Genomic DNA, 16617 nt, shown 5'->3' with positions numbered 1-16617 from the left:
CATGAATTTAGTTCTGACTCCCACTGTGCCATTTTCTTCGTGAGTAATGGAGATTTCACAGTCATCGCCGTAGTATAGTAGCCAGCTCCAGATGGGTTTTACATCATCTCCCTCGCTGATGTCACTAGGATGAATCCTTTGGCTGCAACAACAAGCCGCGCCGTTTTTTAGTCTCCCCATGTGCGATGCACATCCCTCTGCAGTGACAAACTGAATCCCTTCAATAGACTGGACTTAGAACTTAACCTACCTTAGTTTTTTACATTTTTATCTTTTTAATTCCATTCCATGTTCTGCAAAGTTTTGATTACTCTGCGGGAGCTCCCTGGGATCTTGGTATTCGTCGTGTAAATGATAATCATCGGAATAAATCTTCACATATGACGCGCAAAAATTGTGATTATTTTTGTCTTAACAACATTGGGGTAAGTCAAACTTTTTCTCTTTGTGTTCTACGTAGGCACCAAACATTGAGACGTCCTGGAGTTCTGCGGAAACACTTAAAATACGATCGGCCAAAATTTTTTCCTCTTTTTTTTTTTTTTGTTTAAGTTGTTGGTTCGTTTTGTAACAATTGGAAATTTAACCCAGCATGCAACAAACGGATAGTCTGATTATCATATCTGGAGACTGAAGTTTTGTCCTTGTTGTGTACTTATCAGTCTGGAATAGTGAATAACCAAGATGGAGGCAGATGCCATCTCATTGAAGCTGTGAATGCCAACAAACTGGAAGATACAGTAAATTTATCTCACCAGCAGAAGTCCGCAACCATGGTGCGGTTCAACTCTAAAATTGAAGCCAAAGCTTGGGTATTAAGCAATAAAATAACACCCTTAAGCCAATGCTAAGGTAGAACTATATGCAATATACCGATTACCACATCCAGAGACCAGTTTCCCCCTAAACTGCAGTCTCTGTAAGTGATAACAATAAATCGGGCTGCTGGATCATTGCTTGTATAGTCTTTTTTTATTCTTTTAAAGTAAAGCACAAAAAAATTTCTGCTGTTTTCAGAGGGATAAACAATCTAAGTTTCTATATTGCATTAAAATGCATTATTAATTTTTTTTCAAAAATATTTTAATTATTAAAATAATGCTTTTAGCATTTGCCAGAAATGAAACCGTAAATAAATAAGGAAAACTCACAAAGAAAGGTCTACTGCTCACAGATCCAAGCCCTACTTGCCATAAACTTATGACACCATCTCCATCAGTAACACCAAACTAAAACATTAAAACAGTTTTAAACTTTTGTTTACATTAATTGAAATAATGAAGACAAAATATTCATATAAAATGCTTGAATTACTTTATTGCCTTGTGAATTAAACAAAATTCTTGTAACTTTGGCAAAAGTTCCAGGCTGCCTTGGAGATGAAATAGGTTGCGTGTGATTCCATTCCCAGACACTAACTGATCCATCTTGAGAACCAGATAAATCTGTTGAAAAATTAGGAGTGAAATTATTCAACATAGACAAGGTAATCAACAAATCTAAATTTCTAAGATAGCAAATTTTTTGAGCTGAACTCTATGTAAAAAAAAAAATTTGGTCTCAGATATTTTGTACATTTAAATTGAATTAAACATTCAATGAGGAAATAATTATTTGTGTCTCATATATAGTATAAACCCAATTTAACGATTGTCACGAGACTGGAAAAAAGTAATCGTTAAATCAAAGATATAGTTAAATCCAAGTGCATAGACATTCAATGCAGTCAAATCCGAACCAGTGAAATGTACCATTAAGTTGAGGAAATCGTTAAATTGAAGTTATACTGTATATATATCAACATTTACAGGGCTTGTACTCAATTTTAGAAATAAAATGAAGGAGTTTTAAAGGAGATGAGAAGAAAAATGAGGTTCTGAAAGAGTACTAATGGGCTGTCCTAAAATGATGTTATAATTTTTTTCGTCATATATGACCCCCTACCCCTTTGTCACAAAGTGTCACCTTACACTCTTACTTCACTTCACCTTACTACTCCTTTTATCAAGTCATATTTTTTATAAACATATTGTTATAATAACTGGGTGATGTCACTTTTTGTCCCCCTCTCTCTTCTCCAGGTCACAATGTCATGCACCAGTTCACCTCAAGGCATAACATCACTTGTGGATGCAGATGACCCTTTTTGCAATATCGTAACTGCGATTTACTAAACAATTGTTTTTTTAATACAATCACTCAATATAGTACATCTACTTATGTATTTTTAGAAATAGTTAAATAATAATCAGACAAACTGACTTTGGCTGCTGAGAGTGTGGTGGAGGGAAAAGCAATAGTCGACGCTCGATATAACGACCATCTCCGTCCCAGAGAAAAAGGTCTTTATAATGAGTGGTCATTATAAGAGGTATAAATTTAAAAAATGTACACCGTCATCATGCATGCCCAAGTAAATGCCCAAACGTTTTTTATCATAGGAATTTTTAGAAAAGTAGTGTGCAAAATATTATGACAGAATATCAAACAAGTTTAAAAGTAGAAAATATAGGAAGGAAAATGTTACACACTTTCAGATCTGCTACTACTACCACAACAATTTCTGAAGATAAAACCAGAAACAGAGGTCTGCCTTTTTAGCAGATGTGATTTTTGCAAAACATTATTTTCTGTTTCAGATATAGGTGATAAATTGTGTTTCTCTTGCTTTTCAAAGAAACATTTAAAAGTCCCCCGAGAACCCCAAATCTTTAAAAATAGTAGATTCAAATACCAAACTACCAATACATCTGTCAACTCCCTTTTCTTAGGAATCTGGAATTTTCTCGAATTTTTCTCCAATTATTTTTTCTGTGCTAGCTGTGGTGAATGGTAATCCCCCCCCCCCTCTTAAAGTTGGATTTGACATTGAAAACTTCAGGCAGATGTCCGTAAACAATAATCAATGTCATTTTAAGCTACAAATTTGTTTTATTGGAAAGAACACAAGAAATAGCGTCCACTGATTCGGTCGCTGTATTGGATTAGGCAATACAGAACGGTCGTTATAACGAAAGCAAATTAACATAGAGTTTATAGGAACAAAGCTGGGACTTCTACCACTGGTCGTTATAATGGGACGGTCTTTATAATGTGTGGTCGTTATAATGAGCGTCGACTGTAATAATAGAACTTGAAAAAATAGAAAAGCACCATTTAAGCATGTTTTGCTTCATTTATGAAATGTCTTAATCATCTAATATTATTTTCACTTTCAACTATTACAACTTCTATGCTCAATTTGTAAATCACATCTTTATGAAAAAAATAAATGTACAAAATTACTTCACCAACATCATCTTTATACCTTTGCCCTTGTGACGATGTTAAGTTGTCGATCGAAGTATTTTAAGTCACTGTCATAGAGGAAAATTATGTAGTCTTGAACTAAAAAAGAAGGAGTTTTGAAGGAGTTAAAACCAAAATGAAGGTGTCTGAAGGGCCCTTCAAAAAATTTCCTAATTGAAAGAGTATTGGAGGAATTTTGAAGGAGCGTACAAACCCTGATTTATATTTAAAAACAAAAATGCTTCTCAAAAGAGAAGTGTTTTATTTTGAAAAGCTTCTAGCAATCAAGTCTTAAACTTATGGATGTTTTGTACATAAATCTGAACAACCAAGTTGTCTAGGCATTTTCTTTCTTACTCGTAAAGCGCTATGCATTTAAGCTTAAATAATCACGCAATGAGATAGAATACAGTGGTCATGCAGTGCAGCCAAAACAAAATGTAAAGTTTGAACTTTGAAAATAAATTAGGAAAAACACTAACACTAATTTATATGAATAACAAAATGATTATAAATCTACATGGATCATTTTTAATGTAAAATGTGATTCTATGAAACAGGGTCAACTAAGAAAATGAGTTCAAAATCTAAAATTTTACTGTGTATGATCTGTCAAGAGCATAATGGAGTGAGTCAATAAAAAAATATTTTGAGTAATTAAATGGTTTAGTAGCCACTGTAGCTCAAAGTAGAACACTGCTGCTGTTCTGCTTTACAATTACTATCTATTTACAAATGGTTGAACCAAGACTTACACTACTTCTGAATGAAGTAGAATGAGGATAAAACATTTCTGATGGTGTAAATAAAATTATATATATATATATAAACTTACACCCCCCCCCCCCCCTATTGCTCTCAATGGCTCACATGCAATTGAATTGAAAATGCATTATCAACATTCCTAATAAATGTTTAAAAATAAAATTGTGTTAACCTTATAGATGAATTTAAGTAACTTACAAACAGGCATGAGAGGATGTGAAGTTAACTTTCGAATGCCGTCCATTTTATGTTTCTTCAGCTAGAGAACAAAACAAAGTAAAAGGTTTAGGTGAAAAATTGCATTCTTAGGACAAACTTTAAAATTATACAAATAAAAAAAGCTTAATCATTATAAGGTAAATACGTAGGCTTTGCACAATAAAAAAAACTTTCTGAAGTGGGTTCCAATTGGGAATTAAAATTTATGTTACCAGTTTTAGTTTTCATCACATTCAAAGAGATAAATTAAATAACAATTTAATATATACAGGGTGATAGTGTTCAAAAAATTGCATTTAGTTTATGTGAAAGATAACAAAAAAGAAATATCAAGGAATAAAGGTTTACAAATGCAATGCTGATTCACTATTTGCACATAAAGGTAGAGACTGAAAGATGTGAAACAAGACACAAACAGTGATAATTTATTGCAAAAAGGCTATTTCACACAACATTTTAGTTTTTAAGGTTGAAAGTAACGGCCTGCAGCTGTAATGATACAAGAAAATGCACCAATCTGGGTTGTCCTTGAGACGTGCATGTTACAGCTACAGTTGCAAATTTTGAACAACTGCTTTAACCCATTAAGCGCTGCTATATGAACCACATTGGAAATACTTAAGTTTTCATGTGTTTGGATGTTCAATACACATCTCTAATCATATGTATCTGAAATTTTGCAAAAATATTTATTAGGTTAGGAGATATGGTATGGTCCCAAAATGGGAGACTTGGCGTTTAATGGGGACAACGTACATATCCCTGTCACTATACAAATACAAATACAAATATAAATACAAATGTGACGACCAGCAACAGGCTCTGGGCCCAGCTAGGCTGGTCCTAGTCAATTAATCAGTCCCCAATGAAGATCAATGGCCCTCTTAAAGCTATCCACTCCCTTGCTCATTACCGACTCTTCCGGTAAGCTATTCCAAGTGCCCACGACCCTGCTAAAGTAGTAGTTTTTCCTGATTTCCAAGTTAGCCTGAGATTTAAATAGCTTAAAGCAATGACCCCTTGTCCTGCTTTCCCCGCAAAAATTTAATCCATTTACATCTTTCATTTTGATAAATTTAAATAACTGAATCATGTCCCCTCTGACTCTCCTTTGCTCCAGGCTATACATGTTAAGCCTATTAAGTCTGGTATCATAATCTAAATCTGAGAGTCCCCTTACTAATTTAGTTACCCTTCTTTGAACCCTTTCCAATACAAAAATATCTTTCTTCAGATAAGGCGACCAAAACTGAACAGCATACTCCAAATGAGGTCTTACTAAACTCCTATATAAAGGCAGAAGAACTTTCTTAGATTTGTTTGAAATAGATCTATTGATGAACCCAAGCATTTTGTTGGCTTTGTTACTAGCAATACTGCACTGTTGACTAAACTTGAAGTCCTGATTTATAAAGACACCCAGATCCATAACATTTTCTGCCTGATTTATGACTGAACCCTGTAAGCGATATCTCATACGCTTATTTCCATGACCTAAGTGTAGCACTTGACATTTCCCTACATTAACTGCCATACCCCATTTATCTGCCCACTTAGTAATGTGATCTAAATCCTCTTGCAGCTGTTTTACTTGCTCTTCATTTTCGACAATCCCCATAACTTTTACATCGTCAGCAAAACAATTCATGCTTCCAGAAATATTTTCATTGATGTCATTCATAAATATAATAAACAAAAGAGGCCCTAAAACCGATCCTTGAGGAACCCCACTTAAAACATCACTCCAATTAGAATGATTTCCTCTCACAACTACTCTTTGTTTCCTACCAGTAAGCCAATTTCTAACCCAAAGTAAAGTTTTTCCTCCTATTCCAATGTCAGCTAACTTGCTGAGAAGAGCAACATGCGGTACCTTGTCAAAAGCTTTTTGAAAATCAATATAAACAACATCCACACATTTTTTGTTATCCAAAGCTGAGGTAACCTTGTCGTAGAAATGCAATAAATTAGTAGTACAGGATTTACCTTTCCTGAAACCATACTGCAAACTAGTCAACAGACTATTAGTCTCTAAGAACATCATGATCTTAATTTTGATCAAAGTTTCGAAAATCTTACAAATCACCGAAGTCAAACTTACAGGTCTATAATTCCCAGCAATACCTTTAGACCCCTTCTTGAAGAGTGGCGTTATGTTAGCCAGCTTCCAGTCCTCTGACACTGTCCCTGAGTTATAAGAAGCATTAAAAATATTTAAAATAACATTTACTAATTCCTCTGCACCTTCAACTAAAATTTTTGGGTGAATATTATCTGGTCCCGGAGCTTTAGTTGTTTTAATCTTTTTCAAATTAAATAAAACCTCCTCCCTGGAAAATACAAAATCCTCAAGCTGTATAATCGCTTGTGTCTTGTTAGTGTAAACTGTTGAGATACAGTTATCTTTAAACACACTGGAAAAAAAGTTATTTAGAACATTTGCAATATCCCTATCATTTTGGATTAAATTTCCATACTCATCAACCAAAGGCCCAATTTGACTGTTTCGAGCTTTCCCAGAATTCGAGTAAGCAAAAAACCTCTTAGGGTTCCCATCAATGTCATCTGCCAGCCTTTGCTCCAATTCCCTTTTCTGAATCCGTACCAAATACTTAAAATTTTGCCTTGCCTTACCATACTGGAGCCTCTCCGCACTCTGACCAGTTTCTTTAAACTTACGAAAAGCGGCTTGCTTATAATTAAGAGCTTCTTTAGTCTCCCTGGAGAACCACATGGGCCAAATTTTGGTACTAACACCTTTTCTCCTAAATGGAACATAGTCCCCAACGGTTTTAGCAAGTTTATCCTTAAATTCCGTCCACTTCTGATCTACTTCGTTATTTTCCAACCCTGACGAAAAAACCTCTTTCAAGCTCTGCCTAAGTGCAACAAAATCTGTGTTTCTGAAATTGGGCACAAACCTAAAATTATCATCTTTGCACACTTCAAATTTAACCCAGAACCTAATGCTGTTATGATCACTATCTCCAATAAGCTCCCCTACACTCAACCCTTGAACAAAACTACCTATGTCACAAAAAACTAGATCCAAAATGGCCTCCTCTCGAGTTCCCTGAGTTACAACTTGATCTAAGAAACAGTCACCAATTACTTTTAAAAACTCCTCTTCTTTGCCATTACCAGGATAAAAATTATTCCAATCAATACCCGGAAAATTGAAATCCCCCATTATGATAACGGATCCTTTACTGGACATGTCACTTATAATACGGTACATCTGTTCATCTTGTCCCTGGTTTGAATTAGGTGGCCTATCAATGTTTCCAAAGCGTAGCTTTTTGCCCTTACTGCTCATCAACTCCAGCCAAACCATATCAATATCAGTAGGCTTATCATTTATGACCAATTCATTGCAAATAAAATTGTCTCTAACATAAAATAAAACTCCACCACCTCTTTTACCTACTCTATCCTGTCTGAACAAATTATACCCAGCAATATGTAATAACTCTGCATCAGATTCGGTAGCCCATGTCTCTGTAATTCCAATAACATCCAACTTCTCATCCATAACTATGCTTTTCAATTCATCCATCTTGTTCCTAATACTGCGAGCATTGGTATAGAAAACTTTAAGCATGCCTAAGTTGCTTTTATTTAACACCCTGAAATTTCCTAAATTACAATTGTTAACATTACTACTCTTGTTCGTCACTTTATTTCCATTCCTAGCAATACCCAAAAAAATTTCATTCTCTCGATACCTGATGCTTGAACCATGCCCCCCATTCCAACTTAGTTTTTTGACTCCGAAGCCCTTAAAATTAATCCACTAACCATTTTGACCCCTGTAGAGCTCAGATGCAGGCCATTCCTAGCAATCCAATACCGTTTACAATGACTCCATACATCAATGAACCTGATATTGCGCTTTTCGCAAATTGACTTCAGTAGCAAGTTCATACACCTCGCATGTTGATTTAGCCAGCTCCTATGCACTCCATACCTGGGAAGCAAACCAACCACTTGGACATTCGTCGAAAAGCTGGTTGCTTTATCCAACAGGGATTCCCATTCCTTAGAAAACTCCTCATTTTTACTGTGGCCTACATCATTTGTTCCCACCCACAAAGTAACCATATCCTCCTTATTCAATACTCCCTTCTTTTCAGCAACCATATTAACATCTTTTACCTGAGCCCCTGGTAAACAACACCTAGCCAACTTACGCTTTACTCTCCCAACTGTGTTACCCACCTCCCTTACCATAGAGTCCCCCAAAATTACACCCTTAGTTTTCCAATCTAACTTCTCATTTGAAACTTCCCCCTGAATCTCTGGAACATTTATACCCTCTACAACTGGCCTACACCCTAATGCTAACTGGGCTTCCAAAACTAGCATCTTAAGTCTGAGAGTTCAGCACATTTAGTGCAAATATAATCCTCCTCAAAAACAGACTCATTTTCCCCCTTATACAGGCAGAACATATGACATAAATCACAAGAGATCCACCTGTCCCCCTTCCCACTCTTTACCTCTTTCATAATGCATATAACACCCATTTCTACTCGGTGAATATGTTCCAAAAGACAAAACAGAAAGATAAAAATGCAAAAAAACAGAGAACAAATACTAAAAACAGCAGTAAATAAACAGAGTTGCTACACCCAATAAAGCACACAAGATCAAAAACCAGGAGATCACCACATGTTAGGCTTAGCTCCAAAAAATGCAAAAACACTTCAAGAATACAATAACAGCAAAAATGAGCCCCCAAAACACAATAAAACTAAATTACATGATAAAGTGAAGTAAAAAAACCTAAAACTAGACAGTAATAATGAAAAATTATAGTATAAAAACACTTATCAAATTAGCAGCAATAACACTCCCTGCATCACAGGCGCCCCAAAACAGCCGGCATCGAACCCGCGAACATCCTGTTACAGGCCCGGGGCCTTATCGGTTACGCCATTTCGGCTTATTATGGCTTACGCCATTCTATGTTGATACTTGAATAATTTCTGGCTAAATCCAATTAGAAAACCCTAAAATCATTTTTATGTATTGAATACAGCTAGTTATTGGTACTTTAAGTGCATATTTAACATATTCAAACTTTAAAATGAAGAACTTTTAAGTTTTCATGAAACTCAAAGCTCTAAATTGTGGGACCCCTTGCAACAAAAGCTGTTGATGCCAGCCCCAGGGGCTAGCAGTGTAAATTTACAATGTTAATAAGTATTAGTATGCTAGTTATTTTCAATTCTTTGAGTCGCGTCCCCTTAAGGACGTCCCCCCCCCCCCCGCTCTACCCGTACATCAATCCAGGTCTGGTTTTCATTCTTGTTTCCTTCCTCCTTCTTATACATTTTTGTTCAAAATGGAACTTTTCCTACACATTTTACTACCTTTTGGAAAAAAAGCCTTAGGATTTTCATACACAAAAAGAGAAGAGGTAGGGTTTTTTTTTTCTTTTTATTAACCATGTCGGGGATCGAGCGACGGTAAATGGCAATGACCTGAAGCACTATATAAAACGACTCTTATAAAATGGAACTAAGATATTTTTGGGCTCCATGACTGTATTTGTGTCATTATAGGCAAGGGTTTTTTACAGTTAACATTTCGACTGCTTCATAACATGTTTGATGACATGATTTGCGCATCATCATTATGTTTTTAGAAATAAATGTCCAGCATGCTTGACATTGAGGAATTATCAACAGTTAATGTTTCTCCGATTTCATCCAACAAATTACGATAAATGGAAAAAATGTAAATTGATACAGTTATCGCATTATCTGTGATCTAAGAGATTTCCATTAAAACCAATTTTCTCAACTATCTGAACAGAATTTGGCAATTCACTAACAAGTGATACTGCACTCATCTTCTTGTTTTAAGCTTAAATATATTATTTTAATATTGTTTGAAGCTCGTAGCAAAAGCGAAAATTCTAACTATATATTTGATTTCAAAAAAAAAGTGAAGACATTTCTCTATTGAAATTCAACCTCCCTTATTGAAGGGGGAGCCCTCAAGGGGGAGGGGAGGGAAATATTTTTATGGGGGGAGGAATAATTTTAAAGGGAATTTTGATCTTTTACAGGAATCTCTTTTGTGATCTGTAGAAATTCAGAGAGATGCGTTATCTTCCTTAGGGAGGATTAGCACCCATGTTATTCCAGAACTTTTTTCTAAACGAGTAGAATGTCACTTGTTTTGATAAAAGCGCCTGCTCTTGACCTTGAATAACAAAAGAGTGTTTACAGTGAGAAAATACAAAGGGGGCTGTGGCTTCCACAGGAAAAAAGGGGAGAGTTAATTCATGCAGAATGGGTTAGGCATGACTAGCTCTGCTAATCAGAACACACCAAGTCTCCCATTTTGGGACTTCAGTAAATAAAGTCCAATAAAACTCCTTTAAATTGTTTTTCTTGGCCCCAGTTTGTTGTGATTTGAAAAAAGCTCTATTGAGCTTCATATTCCATGTTTTGAATTTCCTGCATTCGCATAAATTATTTTTAGGGAATTTTTTTCCTGTGTAATGCAAAAAACAAGAAATTTTTGCAAAATATAAAATGTTTTATAAAAAGAATTTACATTCCAAACCTTCTTGAAAAAATTAGGAATAAAGTCTGGTTCTCTATCATTCATTTTAAAAAAATTCAAAATAATATCTTAATTACTTGATGAAGAAAAAAATATTAATTGAAGATTCCCAAAATGGGAGATTTGGCGCTTAATGGGTTAAATCTCTCTTAAAAATTTCAATTTTGTGTAACACTGTCTTTTTGTAATAAATTATCACTATTTGTGACCTGTTTCACATCCTAAAGTCTCTGGCTTTGTGTACATGTAGCATATCATCCTTGCATTTGTAACCATAAGTTCCATAATTATTCTTGCTATTGTGTACCTGATCAACATGGCACAGAAAACTTGAATTTATTGTATTGAACAATTTAACTGCTAAAACAAAAATATATATATGCATTGAAAAGCATTTAGAGTTTGCATTGAAATAAGAAAATGCAAACAAAAAAAAATCACCTATAACAGAAATTATGAAATAGCAATTAAAGAGGAAAAAAAATTATAAGTTAAAACTTAAGACCACAATATTAGAGAAGAAAGACAAAAATCAAGAAAAGGCAAAATGCAATGAAAATAGAGGTTGATGAAAATATTGTAGTAATACAGGCAATAAATTATAATATTATACTTCAAATCACATGGCAATGAAAAAAAATGAACTGAAGTGAAAATTATAATTTGAGTGCAACATAGAAATGAGAAGCAGAAACCAGGGTACTTCGTTCAAATACATCATCAATGTAACACCAAAAATAATTTTCAACTAATATATTTAGATTTGGCAGATGGAAATGGTTTTAATGCTGCCTGGATGTCCAGTCCCTTAAGGTGAGACAGAGCGGAATAGCTTTCCCTGGATGTCCTGTTCCTGTATCCAACTACACTAGTGGATGCCGAATTTGTGGTTTGAAATTGGCTGCAAAGTGTATGAACCACAAAAGGACTCACATTTAGCCATTTGGCTATTTCTGTTTGACTTTTCCCTGCCTCTAGTCTCCCAAAGGCTTTCCATCGTAGTTCTGCAGGCAAATGACGTCTGGAAATCATTGTTACAAAATAGCTATCTTGGATTTCTTATGGCAGTATCACAGCGAAATTTATAGGTTTGCAATCAAACATCTACGTTTTATGCTCCTCACAAATGACACACTCTGATTTCAGCACCAGTGATTTTCATATTGTACTTTTATTGAGCAATTCTTACTTGGCAACATAGTCAAATTTTACACGGTTTGGCTTATTGTTGAGAGAGTTATTGCTATTTTTGTGATTTTTCCTTAATTTATGATAATCAGTGTATTTGGGAAAAAATACTTTCTTGATGACAGTTATTGTACAAATTAAACTTACACATATTACAAACGTTTCAATATAATTGGTATATACAAATATAATTCATATGATAAGAGTTTTTCATTGAAATAAAATGCTTGTCTCGAATTTTTTAACCATGCTCATATGCGCACCAGACTGTTCACATGTGAGCAATTGAAGATATTTTTTAAAAAATGCCATAAAATCAAGAAATAATTCTTTGAAAACTTCAAAAAGTTACACAAAACGAGAAAAGACTATTCAATCATGGGAACATTTTTGGCATGAGAGATGGATAATATTATTTGGAACATAAAGAAATGAAAAAAAAAAATTGCTCTTGTGCACCCTCCTTGAAGATAAATATACACGAGAACAGAAAGACAAGGAAGTAAAGTGTTACGAATAAACAGCCTTTACAATTCATTAAAAGCTAACAGGGCATAAACACAGACACAACTAAGCTAAGCACACAATTTACTTACCGGCTTCAGCATGTATCGGCTTCTCTCGAGAACTAGTTTGCAGAATTGTGGATTAGTACTGCCAGGAAAGTTGAGGCCTTTCATCTTAACAATTAGAGAAGGACATAACAAACAAACAAGGGCACAGGAGAAGAATCAGTTAGCAGCAGAGGTGCAACCACAGCAGAGAAAAAGTAAGAAAGAGACAGATTTCAAAAGCGGCAAGGGAAGAAATGGACCAAAGCATTAAAAACCACAACACACGTCTCATGCAGTTACATAAAGAAGTTTAATATGTTAGTACAGGATGACACATAAAAGGTTAAAAAGTGCAGCTATGCTTAAATTTACATATTACTTAATACAGCTACATTGAATTTGCAGCTAAAAAATATTGAGAACTGAATTTCACTTCTATTTTCAGTCAGAGATAATTAATATTCTTGTTCCAATAAACATTTTCAGTAAGTTACCGCCCTATAGCGAAGGCTAAGGCAGATATACATGAAATGCACCACCAGCTCAGTCATTCCAGCCGAGGACTGCAGTTTCGTGCTTATTAGCACTCATCAGCCCAGCATAGGAAGTGACTGAACTGGAGGTGGAAAACCTCTTAAGGAAGCCAAGAGTGCCAAACAAACTGGTAGCTAATACCATGCCTTGCCTTCAGTCTTCGAGTTGAACCGAACCATTGCTTTGGTCACTCGTCTGGTCAGTGTTAATTCTATAATAGCTACCAGTTTGTTTGGCACTCTTGACTTCCTTAAGAAGTTTTCCACCTCCAGTTCAGTCACTTCCAATGCTGGGCTGATGAGTGCTAATAAGTACAAAACTGCAATCCTCGGCTGGAATGACTGAGCTGGTGGTGCATTTCAATAAACATGTTTCAGGTTGAAGAAACATAAAAGTACCCTGGTAAATGATGCTCAAGCAGTACATAAAGTTACTAAGGACCAGTCTAACTGGGCCCAGTGACAATTTCTGATCATCACTTTTGTATTTGTTGCAATATCAGTCGTAACAAAAAAATCTTATAATCAGTAAACTTATGAAATATTAAACAAAACAACAGATACATGAAAGCAAAGTAACATCTCAAAATAGAAATGTGAAGAGCTAAACTGATAAAATTATCTTAACTGAACATTTGAATTTCATTTTAAAAAAATGAAACAAAACCTTGAAACTATTATAAATATCTTCAAGTATATTTTCTCTCCAGTTTCAAAGTACATACTTAAATTTATGCATTTTACTTTAAAAATTACAATTACATTACTTTTTAAAACTATTGTGAAAAAGAATGAACATTGGTAAAATTTTAACTAAAGGAGTATTATTTTTGCATTCATAAAAATATTACTAATGAATTTTGGACAAAATTTTTACATATCCAAATTTAAGCAAAATAAGCAACAAACTACGACAGACACTCATTTTAAATTATGGCGAATAGCACAACATCTAATAAAATAAGAATTAAACCAAGGAAAAAACTCACAAAAAAGTTCATAGACTATTAAAATAATTTGTAAGACAAAAAAAAATGGCAAGCTTTACATTAATTTTTCACATATTTTAAATTTAAACATTTCTAGTGTTGCTGAACTACGAATGAAAACATTCTGAAATAAACTTGCAGGTTTATTATAGCTTACGTATTAGTAACATTTTTTAATCCTAAAACTTAAAATTATTTACATTTTTAGATGAGTGTGAACCAATGGAACCAGGTGTTGATCCAGTGGGTGTAGATCCTGTTGAAAGATTAGGTCCAATAGTATCCATAGGATGTTGAATTACAAGATAGTCTGTGGACGGCAAAGTATCAGGAGACCTGCAATGTAAATGGTAAGGTGTTAAATATTAATGATTTTTAAGATCATAAACAAATACTTCAAAACAATTATTTAATAATCAAATAGCAGTTGCATTAATTCATAATGTTAACAAAACAAAAATTACTTTTTTGCACGAGTTATGGTGAATAAGACAGAAAAGGAGTCTATATGACAAGATCTCAGAATAGCCATAAAAAAAGAAAAAGTGCATGCAATCAGAAGACAAGTACTTTTTTTCTCTACCCTCAAACCATTGGTGTAGTAACTAAAAAGACTAAAAAGTATTATCAAAAAGTAAGCTTCATGAATTGCACTATTAAACAATTTTGAGTAAAATTGATTTTGCTAATTCCCCTTTTACCATAAAAGCATTTGCTTTCATTAAAATTTGATGCAGATAATAGTTTAGATGATAAAGATATTAACTTGAACTTTCCTTGGACTAAATTTCTATACCATTCAATTCTTTTCTCCATAGTTAAAACATAAAACTTTTTTTTATTATCATTTTTATTTTTTGAGAAGATATATATCTTATGTTTACATCATAGAAGTTGAAATTAATATTCTTAAAATACATCTTTTTCTTTTAATTTTAAAATTACAGGATGTGTTTTAAAATACTAATATGAATTTCTTTAAATATATTCCAAAAGATCAATAATGCATTCTTAGACCACTACAACCAACCAACCCTAATAATGTGTTATGGAAAAATCAAGGTTGCCTTTGCAATGTGATTTAAAAGTAAATGCTTTTGAAATTCAATTGAAATATTAATGAAAAACGCTCAAAATGGTTGAAAGCATTAATTAAATCTAAAGTTAAAAGGGAGAAACAAGGTTATACTCGACTGCAGTCAAACTTTTGCTAAAAATTATTAAATTACCATTTCTGTCTATTCACTAAAAGCCATAAAAGCATTATATTACATTACATCCCAGGGGAGAAGGGGCCTGAAGCATCACTACCTGCAAGAAGGTCTCATCTGTGGCTACCTTAAAAGAGGGATGACGTACTAGAAAACAAGAGTCAAAGCCTTATTTCGCTGGTCAGCGCTCTCCGCACTCGCCAACACGAGCACCAATCTTAAATTAAGTTTCAAATTCGTTGCCTTTTTTTTTTCACTAATGCTATTGTACAGCAGAGTTCACTCTGGATTTAGTGAAACTCCTTTTTATAGTTTAATTAATTATGCAAATATAAAAGCATTTTAGTAATATTACACTATAATAAGAATTTTTAAAAAAATGAAAATCTTTAAACTTTAATGATCTATAATGGATATAATTTACAAAATAAAAACAGGTAAGAAATCTCGTTTTCTTTTTCATGGCCATCAATGGCTCGCTCTTTCTCGCAAATTGAATTTTTGCAATGAAAGAAATATTTACAGAACTTTAACATTTTAGACATTTTTTTACATTTTGCATAAAAGAAATTCTGAACACTAAATTTTTTGTCAGCATTTCAATAATTTTAATAGAATGCAGCTACTAACGTCACGAAAATTTGTAAGAATAAAGCTAAAAACTTGTTTTAATTGATTGTGAAAGATGAAACTTATGTTGCCAAGTAAATTAAACAAGAAGAAAATATTCCACTCACAACTGACATTTTTTTAAATATTGCTTTCTGTTTTGCAAAATATTTATTGGGTTACTTTGTGTTGCAGATAGTGATGCATGATTTACATAAGTCCCAAGTATATTTTCATATTTATGCAGAACGCATTTCATACTCAATTTTACATTTTATAGAATACTTTATTGTAATAGCCATTGCGGTTACTAAGTACGTGAACGCTTCTACGATAGTGGATGGGAAAATTTAACATATGTCGTTCTTGTTTAAATATGAGTCCACGATAATTAAAATTTAAATTTTTCATTAATGAATGTTTCATTAATTAATGAAACATTCATTAAATGATGATGAAACATTCATTAATTTTTCATTAATGAATGTTCTTTGTTATGATATAATTCAGATATTATTTTTCAAATATAATAAGACTCCTTAAAAATCGTACGGATATGATACAATGTATTGAAAATTTTGGTTACCGTAATCTTGTTATTCCCTACGTTCTTTCTTATATATTTGCTCAATTTAAAGAAAAAAGAGCATTCATTAACTTAGAAAATAAACTTTTGATTTCT

General features: G+C 33.6%; 1 protein-coding gene across 1 annotated transcript in view; it reads right to left on the bottom strand.

Annotated features, from left to right (window-relative positions):
* The window catches only part of LOC129225187 (dmX-like protein 2), a 154131-nt gene that overhangs the window by 9153 nt on the left and 128361 nt on the right, over positions 1–16617 (bottom strand). The window contains exons 48-52 of the mRNA XM_054859753.1: positions 14316–14451; positions 12636–12719; positions 4252–4312; positions 1315–1445; positions 1152–1229 (exon numbers count right to left, since the gene is read on the bottom strand). Coding sequence (XP_054715728.1) covers positions 1152–1229; positions 1315–1445; positions 4252–4312; positions 12636–12719; positions 14316–14451 — 490 coding nt within the window. The remainder of the gene's footprint in view (positions 1–1151; positions 1230–1314; positions 1446–4251; positions 4313–12635; positions 12720–14315; positions 14452–16617) is intronic.

This window comes from Uloborus diversus, chromosome 6, assembly GCF_026930045.1.
Source record: "Uloborus diversus isolate 005 chromosome 6, Udiv.v.3.1, whole genome shotgun sequence".
In the NCBI taxonomy this organism is placed as follows: Eukaryota; Metazoa; Arthropoda; class Arachnida; order Araneae; family Uloboridae; genus Uloborus; species Uloborus diversus.
This window is presented reverse-complemented; position numbering and strand designations above follow the sequence as displayed.